General features: G+C 44.7%; 2 protein-coding genes across 4 annotated transcripts; both read left to right on the top strand.

Moving 5' to 3' along the window:
- Nucleotides 1-11,844: 11,844 nt before the first annotated feature.
- Nucleotides 11,845-14,025, top strand: LOC9639399 (elongator complex protein 3). The gene is made up of 9 exons (XM_002977439.2): nt 11,845-12,306; nt 12,360-12,429; nt 12,484-12,656; nt 12,710-12,884; nt 12,935-13,101; nt 13,163-13,382; nt 13,442-13,546; nt 13,621-13,773; nt 13,829-14,025. Exons 1-9 carry the CDS (start codon nt 11,852-11,854, stop codon nt 13,982-13,984), a joined length of 1,674 nt encoding a protein of 557 aa, XP_002977485.1. The 5' UTR covers nt 11,845-11,851; the 3' UTR covers nt 13,985-14,025.
- A 707-nt stretch (nt 14,026-14,732) lies between these two features.
- LOC9639398 (ABC transporter G family member 39) lies at nt 14,733-20,628 on the top strand. Of its 3 annotated transcripts, XM_024682348.1 has the most exons (22): nt 14,735-15,286; nt 15,342-15,462; nt 15,537-15,625; nt 15,681-15,765; nt 15,823-15,982; nt 16,042-16,118; nt 16,166-16,219; nt 16,284-16,374; nt 16,429-17,012; nt 17,067-17,383; nt 17,444-17,604; nt 17,660-17,923; nt 17,982-18,110; nt 18,161-18,279; nt 18,336-18,668; nt 18,724-19,014; nt 19,068-19,151; nt 19,212-19,345; nt 19,399-19,626; nt 19,688-19,859; nt 19,924-20,178; nt 20,251-20,628. In XM_024682348.1, exons 1-22 carry the CDS (start codon nt 14,964-14,966, stop codon nt 20,518-20,520), a joined length of 4,341 nt encoding a protein of 1,446 aa, XP_024538116.1. In that variant the 5' UTR covers nt 14,735-14,963; the 3' UTR covers nt 20,521-20,628. The 3 variants fall into 3 exon arrangements, with proteins under 3 accessions (XP_024538118.1, XP_024538117.1, XP_024538116.1); XM_024682350.1 differs by having other exon boundaries at nt 14,733-15,286; nt 16,284-17,012; nt 20,251-20,520; XM_024682349.1 differs by having other exon boundaries at nt 14,734-15,286; nt 16,429-17,383.
- The last annotated feature ends 76 nt before the right edge of the window (nt 20,629-20,704 follow it).

Genomic DNA, 20,704 nt, shown 5'->3' with positions numbered 1-20,704 from the left:
ACAACCAAATTACAATAAGCAAGGTCATTGGAAATCAAGTTCTTACTCTCTTGGACGTCCTCACTATGGAGCTGCCTTCGTACATTTCGAGCAGTCAAGGCTGGACGAGCAGTGGCAATAGGATTTAGGGAATGAGCAGTTGCTGTAGGATGAAATGGGGCAGGAGAGTTTTCAACCAGGTTCTCCACTTATTTATCTTCGGTCTGCTCAATATGAATCTCATCCTTGTCTTGAGGCATCTCCACTCCCTCCAAAAGTGCCTCTACAATAATGTAGAAACATAAGTTACTATTAGGAAATTTTACTCATCAAACTTGGATGACACTCGAGGTAAAGATAAAGCTCAAAAGGTGACGATGGCATTTGCCTCCACAACTCCAAGTACCATAGACAAAGTTCTCGCTCCCGTGCAACGGAACAATGGAACTCTGGCTCATACATGCCAAGTTTCTTCCCACCAATTAAGAGCTTGAGAAAAAAACTTGTTATGTACACTAGAGCACTTGGGCAATGATTTAAATACCTACAAAAGAGCCATGATTAAATAAACAAGTCAATTTCTTGCAATATACCTATATGCCATATGGCACAAGAAAAATGGTTAGCCCAGCTGGTTCTTGAAATCCATAGAGCTTGAGCTGCCATCAGGAAGCCATCCATCCCCAAGCTCTTGAAGGGAAGCTCAGACATATTTTGGAAGTGTTATGCCGATGTAGGCACTAGTAAGGAATTTCGTATTCCATACTTGAAGTAGCTCTTTAGCAGCTGCAATACTCTGAGTGATATAGAGCTTTTCTTTCATCACATTCTCAAATTTGCTCTCCAACCTCTTATCATTGTTACGATGCTAAATGTTGAGGAGCTCCAGGCAAGAGGTTTGTTTGTTGAAGGAGAGCTTGCTTTTTGCGATGTTATATATCAATTCTTTACCATTTCCTACAAGGACAAGGATTTCAAAGTGGAATGAGAAAGATAAAAGGGACTAACTTACTGCCATGAGAGCATATCTCTGCAATGCAATCCAGCCAATCTTTATCACGTCGAATGTTTGCAATCGCAAATAGCTTCTTCACCTTTGATTTCTTTGAGTTCAAAATGTGCTGCTCAATTTGTTGCAGTTCAAGGTTCTTTTGCACCTCATCTGTCACTTGCGTAATCTTCAAATATGAGTTTTGTTTTGCCTTGACAATTGGATAAAAGGAAAACTTGTGAGTAGAAAACACAAGTTCATGCAAGAAAAAGATACCTTTGCCCAAACCACAACCAAAAAATCCATAGGCACCTGATACCAAGTAAGCAACTCTTGGCCTTTACGTGCTACAAGCTTTGCTTGAACTGCTTCCATAACCTCAAGCACATACCTTGGTCTATGATATTGAGCACCTTCGATATGTTGGCATGCTTTCTCTCGAGGAAATTCAGATTTTGTATAGTCGTGGAAAGCAAACTAATTAAGCTTGTAACATAGTTGGTGAAAACAAAGGTTACTAGTAAATGATTCTTACATGTTGATCTTGTGACATGCCAAGTTGATCCTCATAGCTTGGTTTCGATCTTGTGGCTCCACAAGTGTCACTGGAACACAAAGATGTCACTCGTCATTGTCTTGGAACTTCTCTTGGATACACCTCCAAAACGTTAGTTTCCATTAATAATGAAGAACATCTTGCCTACAAAGGCTTATGTCTCTTTGTGGCATGCCATCAAAGTATCAAACTCCTAAGATTTCCTTTGCCATATTTGATCCCAAGTCTGCTCGATCTCGTGAGTAACCATGTCTATGTGATTTGTTCTGGGGAATGATGACGACACAATAAATGATCCAGTAGTGTGCCCAAATCCAACTTCTGTGAAAGAGGTATAAATAGTTATGTTGAGGTCATAGGCTGAATACACCTAGTGACTCTGCTTAAAACGGCAAAGTGGAATCTGAAGATGTTGGGATCCTTTCCAAGCCATTTCACCTAACACTCTGCTGATAGTTCGTTCTTGAGCCTGGACAATAGTCTCGCATACTCGCTCATTCAAGATCGTGTTGGCCTCTAGCAGGCATAGTCTAGCTCCCGTTTGTGTGTTTGTCCTTGTTCTGTGTCCAGCTTGGGTTTAAGCCCAAGTTCTATACCATGCTAGTTGGTGGAGTACCCATATCCTTGCGTTAGGCCACCGGTATACTAAAATAGCGTTAAATTTTGCTTGGCTATGTTTTGCGTGTTAGTCTTGGCTTTGGGATGCTGGATGCTCTAGAATTATTCCAAGTTTCTTCATGCTCCTATCCCTTCTCTCCTTGGGCTATACGCTCGGGAGTCACTCCATACTCCAGTTCCTTTGCTCCTTGGTTCCATGCTTGGGAGTTTAGCTCCATTCCTTCGTTCAGTGGCCTAAGGCCTTGAAACTCAAGTTCCATTCTACTGTCCTTTGGACACATGGGATATGACACGTGGCATATGGAGGGTTTAGGTTCCGCTTCGTGATTATTCTATGGTAAATCACCATAGGATAAAGGGTAAAAACCACATGCGCTACATAAAAGAAGTTTAATGCCCACATCGAATGTCTCTTTTCAATCCTATGACTTGTTGACCATATCTCCGGAGGCATCTTATCATGAATGTGACTTTGGGCATTGAAAGTTACCTATCAGCCAGTCCTTTTGGATATTCTTTCCTTATTGCCACGACGACTGTTAAACCCTTTATCAATCCCTCTTGTGCTAGTGGAGTTAACTGGGCATTTCGAGTGTACTTAGACTGAACAAGCATAAAGACAAAATTCCTATGTATTATTAGCTAAGTATATTTACCCTGGTAAGGAGTTCCCGTTTCGTTGTGTCTTGCACTAGATAATGATAAGAACCATCGTGTATTGAGACTAATCCCTCAATATTGCTACATGATATTTTACTATGTTTGCCAAACACCCTCACTATTATGACCTTTGTGTTGGTCTCATTTCGGTCCTAATTGCTATTTATGAAAAGTGTTTAAATTTGTTAATTTGGCATATCTACAGAATGTAGAGATTGTTTTTAACACAATGGTATTTATCCCGTGTCCAAATTCACAATCTAACACTATTCCAAATATTTAGTAGGGAATAGTGGGATAGTGGGTAGGTTGGGTATGGCTGACCATCTTGAGGCATAGTCTAGCTCCTGCTTATATGCCTATCCTTATTCTGCGTTTAACTTGGGTCTAAGCCTAAGTTCTACACTATGCTAGCTAGTGGAGTACCTATATCCTTATGTTGAGCCACTAGTATGCTAAAATTGCACTAGACTTCATTTGGCGTTGTTTTGCATGCTAATTCTAGCATTAGGATGCTAGACTCTAGGACTATTCCAAGTCACTCCATGCTCCTGTCCCTTCACTCCTTAGGCTGAATGCTCAAGAGTCACTCCGTACTAGAGTTCCTTTGCTTCTTGGCTTCAAGTTTGGGAGTTTATCTCTATACCTTCATTCAATGGCTCAAGGCCCTAAAACTTGAGTTACACTCCACTAGGCAAATGGGATGTGACATGTGGCACATAAAGGGTTTAGGTTCCAGTTCATGGTTATCTTATAGTAAATCACCATAGGATAAAAAGGGTTGCACTACACATCCCCCCATTTATTAATATGCCTAAGTCAACCTCCCTGGTTAAGAGCCTATAACAACATGATATAGGTGTCCTTATACCCCTCACCTCACCACACCATAGTATAGGGTTGGGACTTGAACCCAGCCTTGCTTTACTAGAGAGTTGGGGCTTGAATTCAACTTCCGTTAAATATGTCTACAGATTTGACATCCCTTCGAAGAGTTGGGCATAACTCTCTACACTTGGTCGACCTAGCTAAACCCATATTAATTAGATTACCTTTGGCATGCCTTCCAATCCTAATATATAACATTGTTCAATTTCCCAAATGGATACTTTAGTTGAAATTTGCATAAATACATAGAGTTTTACCTTGTAAACATTCGTCCATTAAATCTCACACATTCACCAGGTTCTCCTTTGGTTCCCATGTTGCTTCACAAAGTGGAAATTCTTTCCGCTTTATATGGAACACCTTCACATTGTGTCTTTGTCATTTGTTCTTGTGCACATTGAGGATGGCCTCAATCTTGTATTCTTCCTCCCCTTGGATAACCTTGAGTAAGGTCTTATTTGGTCCTTACAAGTGAGTTCTCAAAGTACAACTTGAGCAAGTTCACGTGGAACACAAGGTGCATCTTCCCTATCTCTCGAGGAAGTTAAAAGCAGTAAGCCACTTTACCAATTCGAGCCTCAATTTCATAGGGCCCCATGAACCTACTTAAGGAACTCAAGATTAGCTCATTTCCAAGAATACATGCACTTTACCTTTGGGTCAACTTTCAACTAATCCCACTTGGTAACCTTAGGTTTTTATTGTTAGCCACACCTTTTCCCCAAGTTAGAACTCCACATCTTGATGCTTTTGATTTGCATATTTGGTTTGCCTTTATTAAGCCTGTTCTAAGGAATCCTTCACTACATTCCAAATGTTGAGTCTTTTCATTGTGAATGCTTTCACTGCAGGTAACTCTCCATGATACTCGGTTATACCAAGTTCTATAGGACTTTCAATAGCTCGCCTATTGATGACTTCCCATGGACTCACCCCAACACTTGAATGTAGTGAATTGTTATAGCATATTTTTATAAATCCCAAATGACTTACCCAACCAGTTTAGTCTCCAAAGATATAGCATTGCAAATAATCCTTCAGTTGTCTATTCACCCTTCTCGTTTATCCATCTATCAAGAAGTGTTATTGCCATCAAACTTGACTCATTACTCAATACTTGTCTGTGGGTGATAGGTTGTGCTGAATTTTAACTTGGTACGATACTGCTCTAGGAGAGTTCTCTAGAACTTATTGGTGAAGATCTTATCTCGATCTGAGATAATCTCTTCCGACCTTCCCTACACTCGAACCATTTATTTGAAAAACAGTTTTGCTACACCTTCTGCATTCACTTTTGTTGTGGTAGGTGTGAAATGTGCCATTTTTTAAACCGGTTGACTACAACAAATATTGCATCAAGCTCCTCATTTGTGGGGAGTCCCATGATAAAGTCCATTATAAGACATTTCCATGGATGATCTAGAATTGAGAGGCTTTGTAACAAACCCCCACTAGCCTTAATCACAACTTTGACCTAGACATGTCTTTACATAATATTAGATGTCTTTAGCCATATCTAGCTAATGATATTTCCTCTTGAGTAAGCCTATTTTCTTAGGCATTCTACCGTGTTCCATAAAAGGTCTATATAAGAAACTAAATTTTCCATTCTACTTTAATCACTTAACCACATCTTTGACCATTTAGAGGAGTTTCACTCATAATCTCTATAAATTCTATTTAGGACTTGGAGACATGTTAGCCCCGTGAATGGCATCTATACCACTTAGCCTTTGTACTTAGTCCAAGTGCTCCAAGTGTCCAATCCCATAACTGACACCCAAAAGTACCACCTAAATTATAGTCCTGTCTCTCAAAGATTGGGCCATTTGACCATGAGTGGTCATTTCTTAATCGCACCTTAACACCCTTAGAATGCCCGGAGACATGGGAATACCCTTCCCTAATGTCCCTTTTTCCATCCCCATCAAGTTCGTCTTCATCCATGGCCACGCTTGCCGACACTACCATTGGGTCAAGGCCCAAAGGCTTGACCACTAAGTCCCACTATCCTCTAGGACTTGCTCACCATATGACCATATCCTTGGTCACTACACCAAAGGATTACTTCTTTTTCTTTCCACAATTTGGGACTTTGGAATGACATTTTGAAATATTGTGGCCCTATACAAGCCTTGTGGGTACTCTCCCTACCTTCCTCCTTTGAGTGCCCTAACCATATGGCTAGAGCAAAGTTCCAATAAGCCACACTAGATATCCAAGTAGGATTGGGAACATCAATCATTCGATCTCCTAGAGGAGTGTGAGACACAAAATCCCTAGGCCCCAAAGCGGAGCCGGAAGGGTGCCACGTGGTAGTGGCCGAAGCGAGAGCCAAACAAGCGTAACACGTTTGGACCAAAAGCTCCGACTTGAAAAGTCAAGAGCGGGAGTGGAACTCCCAACGAAGTGCTCGAGGAACGAGCACGAAGCGAGCAAAAAGCGAGGCTCCAAAAAGGGACCCAAAAGGACCAACACATGACACGTGGAAGTGTCCGAGATGGACTCGAGTTGGAGTCCGAAGTGGAGTCCGAGATGGACCCGAGTTGGAGTCCGAAGTGGAGTCCAAGATGGACCCGAGAAGGAGTCCGAGATGGAGTCCGAGATGGACCCGAGATGGAGTCCGAGATGGACCCGAGATGGAGTCCGAGATGGACCCAAGATGGAGTCCGAGATGGACCCGAGATGGAGTCTGAGAAGGAGTCCGAGATGGACCGAGACAGAGTCCGATATGGAGTCCGAGATGGACCCAAGATGGGGTCCGAGATGGAGTCCGAGATGGACCGAGACGGAGTCCGATATGGAGTCCGAGATGGACCCGAGATGGGGTCCGAGATGGAGTCCGAGATGGACCCGAGATGGAGTCCGAGATGGAGTCCGAGATGGAACTGAGACCGAGACCGAGACCGAGGCCGAGACCGAGGCCGAGACCGAGGCCGAGACCGAGACCGAGACCGAGTCCGAGTCCGAAACCGGGACCGAGACCGAGTCCGAGTCCGAGTTCGAGCCCGAGTCCAAGTCCGAATACTAATACAGGCAGTTGGGTGAAAGCCCAAAGCGATCGTCCCCCAGGGGGGGGGGGGGCTGCGGGGGGTTCCAAAAGTATAGTAGGGAGAGTGTGGGGGTTGGAGCCCAGTGGAGCCAGTTTGGCCAAGAAAGGCCAGTTTGGCCCAGGAAGGCCAGACCCAGTGTTGGGTGATGAGCTGACCACTGGGAAGTCCAAGACTAGAGTGAACACGGACCGACAAGCGGGGTAGCTTGGTGAAGTGTTCAAGAGCCGGCTCTAGTTCCCCCGGGAGATCGACTGGCCGATGCTCCCAGTCCAAGTGTGGGTGGCACTACCTACTTGGATACCTGGTGTGGCTCAACAGAACCCGCTCTAAGCCCATGGCTAGAGCACCCAAGGGCAGAAGGCGAGGAGAGTACCCAGGTGGCTCGCGTAAGGCCACGGTGTTCCGAAATGTTGTCCCAAAGGCCCAGACTGTGGAAAGGAAGAGGAGCAGTCCTCTGGGGTAGTGACCAAGGACACAGTCGTGTGGTGAGGAAGTTCCAGAGGACCGTGGGACTTAGTGGTCGGGCCTGTGGGTCTCGATCCAGTGGCAGTGTTGGCAAACACGGCCAGGGGCAGAAAGGGACTTAGTGGGGACTGACAGAGGGATATTGGGGAAGGCTATTCCCCTTGTCGGTGGGCATCCTAAGGATGCTAAGGAGTGGATCTGAGATGACCACTCACGGATAGTTTGCTTTGTCTTGGAGAGCCAAGACGGTGATGCAAGTGGTATTGGACTACCAGTGTGGCAAAGGTGATTGGGCATGGCCTTAGCGTAACGGGCTGCTATGTCGGTGGTACCTTTGAGTGTCGGTCATGGGATCGGACACGTGGAGCACTTGGACCGAGTGCAAATGTTGAGTGGCATGGATGCCATTCTCGGGGCTAGCAAGTCCCAAGTCCTGGATTGGACTTATGGAGGTTGTGAATGAGACTCCTCCAAGTGGTCAGAGGTGTGGTTAAGTGACTAAAGTAGAATGGAAAATTTAGTCGCTAACAGGGAGCTAAAGCCAACTCTTGAACACTTCACCAAACTACCCCACTTGTTTGTTTGTATTCACTCTAGCATTAGACTCCTCAGTGGTTATATCATCACCCAACACATGGGTATAGCTTTCCTGTGTCACACTAGCCTTTCCTGGCCAAACTGGCTCCACTGGAGTCCTCCCCTTACTATACGTTTGGAGCTCATTAAACCCCTTAGGGTCTGGGAGAGAATCACTTTGGGCTTTCACCCTCAGACTTGGACTCGGATTCGGACTCAGCCTCAGACTTGGGCTTGGACTCAAACTCAAACTCAAACTCAATCTCGGTCTCTTTCTCAGCTTCGACCTCGGACCCCATCTTAGGTCCATCTCGAACTTGACTTCAGACTCCATCTTGGATCCATTTCAGACTCCATTTTGGGTCCATCTCAGACTCCATCTTGGGTCCATCTCAGACTCCATCTTGGGTTCATCTCGGACTCTATATTGGATCTATCTCGAATTTCATTTCAGGTCCATATCGGGTCCATCTTGGATCCATATTGGACTCTATCTTGGACTCTATTTTAGGTCCATCTTGGGTCTATATTAGACTCTATCTTGGACTCCATATCGAGTCCATATCGGACTCCATCTCGAACTCCATCTCAGCGGATTCTACCTCGAACTCCATCTTGGATTCCTTCTCGAACTCCTTTTCAGACTCGTTCTTGACACTTCTATATGTCACAACACTTGCCATATGTCAGTCCTTCTTGTGTCCCTTTTTAGAGACTCATTCACCAATTGCTTTATGCTCATTCCTCAAGCACTTTTTTCGGAGTTCTACTCCCACACTTGACTTTCCAAGTTGAAACCTTTGGTCCAAATATGTTACGCTTATTGGACTTCCACTTCAACCACTACCATGTGGCACCTTTTCTGCTCCACTTTGGGGATTAGGGATTTGTGTCTCATAACACTTTTCTAAACCTACTTTCCTTAATTCCCCTCATCTATTTATAATATATAAGTCCATTGCATTCCACATAACCTGTTTTCTCTTCCATAGGTGGCTCACCTCTCTAGTGAGCATCTCGTGCCTCTTGGTTCCTTAGCAACACTTCTTGTGCTAGACCATCACATCATACACTATTTGCATATCATTCCAAAATGTTGTTGTCGCGCTAAATATTGCCAACTTCAAGTTTGTTTTTCGACTTAGAGCATTTGCCACGATATTGCTTTTCCCAGATTTATAAAAAATCTAGCAATTAAACTTGGCCAAAACATTGTTTCCCATGCTACTAGCAGACTTAACATTCTTATCAATGGGTTTGTTCCTTTTCATTTGACTCCCCCACATACTTGCTCATTAGCCACTGGATTTGCCTTTTTAAAACCTTAACGACTCATTCTTAGAAAAATTCTTCTTGAATTTCCCCCTGTTATATATCCCCCTTGGTTTATCTCCTTTGCTAAATGTGAACCCCAACCCTATTGTATTCCCCTTTTGTAGGTTATCATTAAAATGCACATTAATAACTATATCTAATACTTCCTTATATTGGTTGAGTTCTAATGCATCACCTTGTTTCAAGCCCAAGTTTGTAAGCCTGATATAAAAGCATGGAACGCAGCCATGTCACCCATATCCGTGACAAAGATCCTCTTCACCATAAATGCATTCACATACACTTGAATGGTTTCTGTTTTCTTCAGCCTACTCAACTCATCCCTTAAGTGCAAAGTAGCATTCTAAGGTATATAAGTTGTGCAGATCCTCACCTTTATCATTTCCTAAGTGGCCACCAATCCTTTATTGGCCTCTGTTATTCTCCATCAATACTTAGCATTATTTGCTAAATATGGTTTTGCCTATAAGACTTTCTCTGAGTTTGGTAACTGCAATGCTCGAAAGTAATTCTCTATATTATAAAATTAATCCTCTACCACCTTATAATCATTCACTTCCTTAAAGACCAATGATGGCTTTGGTTTGTATTTGGGAACTGCTTGAGGAACTCATTCTATTTCAATTTGTTTGACTATGTTTGGTTCTGCTTCAGTCCCTATTAAAAGGTCCATGCCTTCTGCACTACCAGCATCTGCAATCTTTTGCCTTTTCTTTTGCTTCTTGTCACACTTGAGTTTGCATATGAGGGTCTCTAGCAGGGCATTGATTTGTGTCAATTGCCCTTCTAGAATGTTCAATCAAGCCTTGAATGACTGAACCTCACCACCAGACTCTTGTTTAGAAATTTTCTCACTTGAGTCTTCCTCATATAAGGATTCCTCATCCATAGCTTCTTATTCAATTGGAGGCTCTAGCTCCGAGGGAGGTTCTATCTCCGTTTTGGTTCTTTTATACCTTGCTTTAGCCATCTCCCAACAATCCACCTTTATCTTTAGCTAGAACTAAGGAAAAAGATTTAATACCAAATTGTAAACCATAAATTTTTCCTTTCCAATTTGTTAGTTTACCTTGTTTATTTGACCACCACTACCTTAGCCTTAGTTGAGTTCCCTTTCCAAAGTTCCCATCTATTGTATCAGTTCCTACTTGGATCTATTTAGTTTCAACCATTCATTGCACCAGCAATGGAGTGTTAACCATCCATCCAGAAATTCCCAAATTCTCTCATAATCCCCCCTTTCCGGGTTAAATTGGATTTAAGATTCAACTACACTTTTTGCAGACACAAATAGCTAAGCACACCAAGCCACCAAGTTCTTACATCCTTTGGTATAACAAGACTTGATCATGGGACCCTCTAAATCTCAAGCCTCTAAATTCTTACATCCCTTAGTACAACAATATTTGATTATGGGACTCTCTAAATCCCAAGCTCTGGGTGCATCTTTTACTTCAGAACCCTAGGGGGGAAATACTATAGCCTAACGGCCTAGTATGGGTACCCTTACTCCCCCACTTCCATCCCAAAGGGAAGGCCCAAGCCTTTGGGAAGGGGTGAGGACCAATGAGCCATATAGTACTCAAGTGGGGCACCACTTTATATGAGCTAGAACCACTGGAGTTGGTTTCCCTTCTGGGAGTGGGAGTTACTTTTAAACACTTCCTTAAGTGGCTTCTCTAACACCACCTGAATTCATGCTCACTCCCATCTAAAACCCCTAAACCCCAGTCTTAATCTCAAGTCAATTTGGAAACACCATTGAAGAATTCTTTCAAAACTAGTTCCTAAACCCCACTATCCTTACTATACTTTTGGAACCCTTTGTAACCCCCTTTATAGGATGATCGTTTTGGGCTTTCACCCCACAACCTGTATTAGTATTTAGACTCAGTTTCGGACTCAATTTTGGACTTGATCTCGGACCTGACTTCAGACTCAGTCTCAAACTCAACCTCGGACTTGGTTTTAAACCCAATCTCATATCTCAAACTTGGTATCGAATTCGGTCTTGGAGTCAATCTCAAACTTAATATTGGACTCGGTCTCGAACTCAGTTTTAGAGTCGGTCTTAGACTCAATCTTGGACTCGGTTTCATCTAATAAACTTTTTATCATTTTGGTCATGGTTTTGGGAATTTTTTATGACACTTTGGGGAGTTGGTTCTTTACACAAATGGTTTGGTAGAACGGTTTGTTCAGACATTCAAAAGGATAATTGCAAAAAACATGAACTTACATTATTCATATTAAGATAGTTATTTGCCATCTTTTTGATATACATGGTATAGAGTGCTATTAGTGCATCACCATATAAACTCCTATCATCATGATCTGATATTAACAATATAATTGAGTTTACCTTCACAATTGCTATGAGTTATGAATGTTAAGTCTTAAGATTAATATTTCATAAACATTCTTCCATTTGTTTGAGCAAAGTCTGCCAAACACTTCATAATTGTGTGCATTAGAATTTTAGCATAAAGAATTCCATATATGAATCCAACCCATATACAAATGGGATAAATGGGATAATGACAATGCTACAATTGTCCAATTTTGATATAAATAAAAATTTGAATATCAATTGAATTGTTAAAACTCAAAAGTTATTCATTCTTTAATGCCAAAAGAAAGAAATAATTAGCACAAACTATAGTTTTCTTTTTCTCAAAAATATATTTCAACTTTTTCTTTAGGGTTCTTGGGTTAGGGTTTTAGCGGCAAATGGCAGTGGAGCGCAGGAAATCGACACCGGGACGGGGAGGCGTCGTCCAGCAGCGGCTGAGCGAGGACGAGGCCAGGGTACGGGCAATTGCGGAGATTGTAGGGGCTATGGTGGAAGGATGCCGCAGCGGTGAGGACGTCGATCTCAATGCGCTCAAATCCGCTGCTTGCCGCCGCTACGGCCTTGCCCGAGCGCCAAAGCTCGTGGAGATGATCGCGGCGTTGCCAGAGAATGAGCGCGATCTCGTCCTGCCCAGGCTCAAGGCCAAGCCTGTGCGCACTGCCTCTGGGATTGCCGTGGTTGCGGTCATGTCCAAGCCTCATCGGTGCCCACACATCGCCACGACTGGGAATATCTGTGTCTACTGCCCGGGAGGCCCAGATTCGGACTTCGAATATAGCACACAGTCCTACACTGGGTATGAACCAACGAGCATGCGAGCAATTCGAGCAAGGTAAATTCTATAGTCTTTTTCATTTCTTTTTTTGCTAGCAAAAAAAAATTCAGGTACAATCCTTATATACAGGCTCGAGGTCGAGTGGATCAACTCAGGCGTCTGGGCCATAGCGTGGATAAGGTGATCAAGTTTATGAATTTTCTTCTCTGTCACTGAGCAAAGTGATCGCCACAGGTTGAATATATCCTTATGGGAGGTACTTTCATGTCTTTGCCAGCAGACTACCGCGACTATTTTATCCGAAATCTCCATGACGCTCTGTCTGGTCACACCTCTCGAGATGTGGAGGAAGCCGTGAGATACTCAGAGCATGCTGCCATCAAGTGCATTGGACTGACCATTGAGACGTAAGGCTTGCGGTGTTTTTTTCCACACCTGGTCGTTTTTCTCGCTGTTGCAGGCGTCCCGACTACTGTCTGTCTCCTCACTTGCGCCAGATGTTGTCTTATGGCTGTACGCGGCTTGAGATTGGGGTGCAGAGCACGTACGAAGATGTCGCTCGAGATACTAACCGGGGCCATACGGTTGGTGCTGTTGCTGACTGCTTTTGCCTTGCCAAGGACGCTGGCTTTAAGGTCCGATGGCATTTCCTACACGAACTTCTTTCGCTGATTATGTATTTCAGGTGGTTGCTCATATGATGCCTAACCTTCCAAACGTCGATATGGAACGGGACATGGAAAGCTTCCGCGAGTTTTTTGAAAATCCTTCCTTTCGAGCGGACGGCCTCAAAATCTATCCAACGCTGGTTATTCGAGGGACAGGTTTGTACGAGCTATGGAAGACTGGAAGGTTAGTGTATTTGCTGGTCTTTTCTCCGAGACAAAACTGATGTGCATCCTGATTGCTACAGGTACAAGAACTATCCACCTGAACAACTCGTCAATCTGGTTGCCCGAGTGTTGTCTCTGGTACCTCCCTGGACTCGGGTCTATCGCATACAACGTGATATCCCCATGCCTCTTGTAACGTCCGGCGTCGAGAAGGGAAACCTGCGAGAGCTGGCGTTGATGAGGATGGAGGACTTGGGCTTGAAATGTAGAGATGTCAGGACAAGAGAAGCTGGGATTCAGGTTTGCTCACATGCTCACGAGTAAGTAACATTCAAACAATAATTCTGATTCTTTTGCAGGATATACACAATCAAATCAAGCCTGAAGAAGTAGAGCTAGTAAGGCGTGACTACTGTGCTAACAAAGGCTGGGAGACGTTTCTGGCCTATGAAGACACTAGACAGGTATTTTGCCTAAAGCTTTCTCAAAGTCTTTCTCATGCATATCATGCTTATCTTGCTTGAGAGTGATCATCTAGGATATACTGGTGGGTTTACTGCGCCTGAGAAAATGCGGTCCCAACGCTACATGCCCCGAGCTGCTGGGAAGATGTTCGATAGTTCGCGAGCTGCACGTTTATGGAACTGCGGTGCCTGTTCACGGCCGTGACGCCGACAAGCTACAACACCAGGTCTATTTGTTTTCATCTTTATCCTATTGTCTCAAGCTACTTCCAATTTGTACAGGGTTATGGAACTCTTTTGATGGAAGAAGCCGAGAGGATAGCTCGCAAGGAGCATCGATCCGTGAAACTGGCAGTGATATCCGGAGTGGGAACTAGACACTACTACAGGAAACTAGGCTATGAGCTAGAAGGTCCCTACATGACGAAAAGATTGTAAGTTTACAAGATGAGAATCTCAATCGCTTTTTGATTTGCAAACGCGAATGTTTAGCATATAGCGCAGCGAGATCTTATGACAGCACATATTGTATTTAAAAGCTGCTAGTAATGAGATCAAACTCTACAACAAGTTGTACTTAAAAAACTGCTAGTAAACCGAAGTGTTTTACATTAGCACGGGACCTCCTTCCACCGAGCAAAACTATCTTGAATGCTGCTCAAAGATCGCAAATCAAAGTTGACTCCAAACTAGTTGAATTATATTGAATAAAATAACTCCAGTAAACATAAAATTTCTTCAGTAATCAAAAGTTACTACAATTTGTAAAGACCTTTGATCAGGTCACATTGAATAGCCGAACGATTCCGGTCGAATTCGAGGAAACAACCACCATTTTTTTTTCCAATCCTATTGGTGGTGTTCAAACACCATTGCTGAAACAACTAGTGTACGCAGCATATTCACCCCTGTCAACGCTTCTATTTCGAAATTTCGCTCAAAAACCCGGGAAGAAAACTTTGCATCCACGCCAAAGCGTGTGCGGCGGCGTCGAGAAGAGCACTCCTACTTAGAACAGTTTTTTTTCTAATGGCGAGGACTCTCCATATGTTCCATAGGAGAGGGTCACGAAAGCGTCTGGACCGTCGGATCAAATCCCAGCCCAGAAGCGTATAAATGAGAAGCTTCCATGGAGTAGCATGGGCTTGTTTGTGGAAGTTTTCGGCCATGGTCCAAAGAGGCCAATTATATAAAGCCCTAGCTCCCAAACTATTTTCCATTCTCCTCATTTCTTCCGGCTCGATCGATCCAGGGATGTAGCGCCAGGATCTGGGATCTGGATCTCGCTCGAATCGACTTCTAGTGGTAGCTCGTCGAATCGGGGGTGGAATTTTGTAGGTCGCATCGCCCCGGAATTCCAGATATTGCCGAAAACATTGCATTGGATCATCGCGAAAGAGGGGAAAAGGGGGGAGCGATGGCGGCTCCGACCGACGTGGAGCTGATGAGAGCGGCGAGCTCGCGATCGTGGACGGAAAATGTCTTCTCGCGCAGCTCGGTCAGGGAGGTGGACGATGAGGAGGCCCTGAAGTGGGCCGCGCTGGAGAAGCTTCCCACATACGATCGCCTCCGGACGGCCATAATCAAGAACGTGGGCGAGCATGGGAGCACTCGCCACGAGCACATTGATGTCAAGTCCTTGGGCCTCACGGAGAGGAGGAATCTTGTGGAGAAGCTCTTGGCAACAACGGACACGGAGAACGAGATGTTCATCCGCAAGCTCCGGGAAAGGATCGACAGGTAGTAGAAATGTTTTGACTCGAGTTTCTTCTCACTCTTGGAACAATTGTCTCAGAGTCGGGATAGACCTTCCCAAAATCGAGGTGAGGTACGAAGGACTTCAAATCGAAGCTGCTGTACGTGTCGGCAAGCGAGCTCTACCGACGCTGTTTAACTTTGTCATCAACATGTCCCAGGTTCGTATTATTAACGAAAAAATCTTTTCATCGCTCTCTGGCTCTTACTTTTATGTTGTGATTTGTTTTTCCAGCAAATCTTGGGAAAGCTACACTTGCTCCCTTCTAAGAAACACGTCCTCACGATTTTGCGCAACGTTAGTGGTATCGTGAAGCCTTCCAGGTAATGAAATTGCTGCATCTTTCGGCGAAAATCTTGTACTCATACTTCTCTACAGGATGACACTTCTGCTGGGCCCTCCTAACGCAGGGAAAACTACGCTGCTTCTTGCGCTTTCTGGAAAGTTGGACCAAAGCCTCAAGGTAAGGAAGTCCTCCAGCTTTTAGGAGATGGTTCTCATCTTCGATTTCACTTTACAGGTTTCTGGGAGAGTCACCTACAATGGCCACACATTGACTGAATTTGTGCCTCAAAGGACTTCTGCTTACATAAGCCAACACGACTTGCATAGCGGGGAGTTGACAGTGAGGGAGACGTTTGATTTTGCTTCTAGGTGTCAAGGCGTGGGAAGCAGATATCGTAAGCAAAGTCCTGGGTTGGCGTGCAAGTGGAATTGACTTTCTTATAACTTGTGTTAGAGATGATAACGGAGCTTTCAAGACGGGAGAAAAATGCCAAGATCAAACCGGATCCTGATGTTGATGCGTTCATGAAGGTAATAAGCACTTTTTGGTTGGCAGCGTTCTTACGAGCTTCTTACAGGCGTCGGCTATAGAGGGTCAGGAGACCTCCATTGTGACGGACTATGTGCTGAAGGTAAGCGTGTTTTGGATCGTGATCAAAGAGGATTCGCGGTTCTCATGCATTTTTTCGCTTCCAGATTTTGGGTTTGGACGTATGTTCTGATATACTTGTCGGAGACGCCATGCGCAGGGGTATTTCTGGAGGACAAAAGAAGCGTGTCACTACAGGTGCCTGGAAGCTTTTTGGTCACGATTTGTTTATGACAAATGTTTATTTTGCAGGAGAGATGCTCGTTGGGCCTGCAAAGTCTCTTTTCATGGACGAGATTTCAACCGGTCTCGACAGCTCGACCACATTTCAGATAGTGAAGAGCTTAAGGCAGTTTGTCCATGTGCTCGATGCTACCATGGTCATCTCCTTGCTCCAGCCTGCTCCCGAGACGTTTGAGCTTTTCGACGACTTGATTCTTCTATCGGAGGGGCAGATTGTGTATCAGGGGCCCCGGGAACTCGTGTTGGATTTCTTCGAGACGCAGGGATTTAAATGTCCTCCGAGGAAAGGTGTCGCGGACTTTTTGCAAGAAGTCACGTCAAGGAAAGACCAGGAACAGTATTGGGCTGACAAGAGGATGCCATACAGATTTATACCTGTCCAGGAGTTCGCGGATGCCTTTCAAAAGTTCCATGTCGGTCAGAACATTGCTGAAGAATTGGCGCGGCCTTTTGACAAGAGTAAAAGCCATCCGGCAGCTCTTGTCACTCAGAAGTACGCTCTTAGTAACTGGGAGCTTTTCAAGGCTCTCTTGGCGCGGGAGATACTTTTGATGAAGAGGAACTCATTCGTCTACGTGTTCAAAAGTTGTCAGGTATGCTATCAAAGACTAAAATCTATATATCTGATACTAAAATTTCCAATGCAGCTGATTGTTATAGCCGTAATCACGATGACTGTGTTTCTCCGGACCGAAATGCATCACAGAACTGTTGGCGATGGCAGTCTCTACATGGGAGCCTTGTTCTTCGGCCTGATCATGGTCATGTTTAATGGATTTGCGGAGTTGTCGATGACCATTGCGCGCCTTCCAGTATTTTACAAGCAGCGGGACCAGATGCTATTTCCTGCGTGGGCATTTTCTCTTCCTAACGTGATCACTCGAATTCCAGTGTCCCTGCTCGAATCAGCAATTTGGGTGTGCATGACGTACTACGTGGTTGGATTTGCTCCTAGTGCCGCCAGGTTTGTTACATTGATGTTTAATGAGAAATAGTGTTGATATTTTATGTTTGAGTGTTTCAGGTTCTTCCAGCAGTTCCTCCTCATGTTCCTAATTCATCAAATGTCGGGAGGTCTTTTCCGATTCATTGCTTCACTTTCTCGGACTATGGTTGTAGCAAACACCTTCGGCTCTTTCACGCTGCTGATAGTTCTTGTCCTCGGTGGTTTTCTTCTTTCTAGAGGTAATCCATTGACTATACTCAGGTAGCACAACTTATAATGGTCTTTAATTTCCAGAGGACGTTGAACCTTGGTGGATTTGGGGATATTGGTCGTCGCCCATGATGTACGCACAGAATGCGCTTGCCGTGAACGAGTTCAGTGCATCAAGATGGCAGATTCTCGAAAATGCCAATCAGACCACCACCGTTGGCAACCAAGTTCTAGAGTCTCGAGGCCTGCTCCCCAATAAAAACTGGTATTGGCTTGGAACTGGTGCTCAGTTGGCTTATGCCATTCTCTTCAACGTTGTTTTCACTTTGGCACTCGCTTACTTCAGCGGTACGTAGGAATCTATTTCTTTTCTCCATGTAGGTACTCATTTTTTATATTCAAACAGCTCCTGGGAAACCGCAGGCCGTAGTGTCTGAGGAAATACTAGAAGAGCAGAACATGAATCGTACCGGCGAAGTCTCAGAAAGATCAGTGCATGCAAAATCAAAGCGATCCGGCAGATCTTCTAATGCAGGTAATGGCGCCATCACAAATTTCATTATATGGTCTAACATCGAATGCCAGGAGATTTGGAGCTTACGTCTGGTCGAATGGGTGCCGATTCTAAAAGGGGAATGATACTCCCGTTTCAACCTTTAGCAATGTCATTCAATCATGTTAACTACTACGTTGACATGCCCGCGGTATGCTTTTACGCATTTCCTTTGTAGGATATTGAGTTCTAATGTACTTGTAACAGGAAATGAAGCAACAAGGCGTGACAGAAAATAGATTACAGTTGCTGCACGACGTAAGCAGTAGCTTCAGGCCTGGAGTTCTCACGGCTCTTGTCGGTGTAAGCGGTGCTGGAAAGACAACTCTCATGGATGTTTTAGCCGGGCGTAAAACTGGTGGCTACATTGAAGGCGACATTCGCATCTCCGGCTATCCCAAAAACCAGGCTACTTTTGCTAGGATTTCGGGTTATTGCGAACAAACTGACATTCATTCACCCAACGTTACAGTGTACGAGTCACTGGTTTATTCTGCTTGGCTCCGACTATCGGATGACATTGATAAGGGGACGAAAAAGGTAAGGAGAGAGATGTTTTTCGTAGTCAAGTTTTCTAAGGTGAGTTTTGGAACAGATGTTTGTGGAAGAAGTTATGGAGCTTGTAGAGCTTAACCCTCTCCGGGATGCGTTGGTTGGTCTCCCTGGAGTTGATGGACTTTCGACCGAGCAGCGGAAACGACTGACAATTGCCGTGGAGCTCGTTGCAAATCCTTCAATTATTTTCATGGACGAGCCAACTTCCGGACTGGATGCACGAGCGGCAGCAATTGTCATGAGAACGGTCCGGAACACTGTCGACACCGGTCGCACTGTCGTCTGCACCATTCATCAGCCTAGCATTGACATTTTTGAGGCCTTCGATGAGGTACGCGATTATTACCTTGCAAACTCTCTTGAAAACCTGCCTGCTTTCTCCAGCTTCTGTTGATGAAACGCGGAGGGCGCGTTATCTACGCAGGTTCCTTGGGAAAGAACTCGCACAAACTTGTTGAATACTTCCAGGTAAGTCGCTTGCTTTGTTCTTGCAGACTTGAGATGATTTATATGGATTAATTTCCCCAGGGTATTAGCGGTGTTCCTAACATAAGAGAAGGATACAATCCAGCTACATGGATGTTAGAGGTTACCGCTGCAGACGTGGAGAGTCGTCTGGGAGTAGATTTTGCGGACATCTATAAAACTTCTCCAGTCTACCAGTAAGCACACTTGACCCTTATCTCTTTCTTGGCTAAACCACTGGTGTGTCTAGGCACAATGAAGCTATTATTACTCAGCTGAGCACTCCGGTTCCCGGCACGGAGGACATATGGTTTCCAACGCAATACCCTCTGTCGTTCCTCGGACAGGTCATGGGATGCTTGTGGAAACAACATCAGTCATACTGGAAAAATCCATACTACGTTCTGGTTCGCATGTTCTTCACCTTGGTTGTCGCGATAATATTTGGCACAATGTTTTGGGACATCGGCTCCAAAAGGTAAACGTTGCCTAGTTCAATCGAGCGTTGGTTCTGACTCCTGCCTTTCTCTCGTGAGCAGATCACGAGAACAAGACCTCTTTAATCTGATGGGATCTATATACGCTGCTGTGCTCTTCATTGGGTTCAGCAATTCATCAGGAGTGCAGCCGGTCGTTGCTATTGAGCGAACGGTCTACTATCGAGAAAGAGCCGCTGGAATGTACTCTCCCCTTCCATATGCTTTTGCTCAGGTAAGGCATACATCCGACTCTTCAGATTTCGTTTGACTCATCAAGGAAAACTCTGTGCGTCCAGGTCCTGATCGAGATTCCCTACGTGTTCGTGCAAGCCTTCTCGTATGGACTCGTTGTGTACGCGACGATGCAGCTGGAATGGACAGCAGCCAAGTTCTTGTGGTTCCTCTTCTTCTTGTACATGACGTTCCTCTACTTCACGCTCTACGGCATGGTGACGGTGGCGCTGACACCGAACGACCAGATTGCAGCCATCGTATCCTCGGCATTCTACGCAATCTGGAACCTGTTCTCTGGCTTCATCATCCCTCGACCCGTAAGTTCATGAATTCCACACATTTCTTTTCCGATTTCTTAACACTTTGGTTTGTTTCTTGGTGTCTCTCAGGCAATTCCAGTGTGGTGGAGGTGGTACTACTGGGCCTCGCCACCGGCGTGGTCTCTCTACGGCCTCTTCACGTCTCAGCTTGGAGATGTCACCACGCCGTTGTTCCGGGCCGACGGCGAAGAGACGACCGTGGAGCGCTTCTTGAGGTCCAACTTTGGGTTCAGGCACGACTTCTTGGGCGTCGTGGCCGGAGTTCACGTCGGCCTCGTCGTCGTCTTCGCGGTGTGCTTCGCCATCTGCATCAAAGTTTTCAACTTCCAGAACCGATGATCGATCGACTGGTTTTCGTGGAAGAAATTCTAAAGAACGAAGAAACTCGGTGCTGCCCCCATAACGTTAGCACAACAGTTTTTACAATGAAGAGAATGTACAGTTTTCTTTGTATTATATAACCAGCCAAAAGGCTGGGTTTTTTTTTTTTTTTTAATGTGTACTTTTAGAATATTCGGTCTCA

Source organism: Selaginella moellendorffii, unplaced genomic scaffold (genome assembly GCF_000143415.4).
Source record: "Selaginella moellendorffii unplaced genomic scaffold, v1.0 SELMOscaffold_34, whole genome shotgun sequence".
Taxonomy (NCBI): Eukaryota; Viridiplantae; Streptophyta; class Lycopodiopsida; order Selaginellales; family Selaginellaceae; genus Selaginella; species Selaginella moellendorffii.
This window is presented reverse-complemented; position numbering and strand designations above follow the sequence as displayed.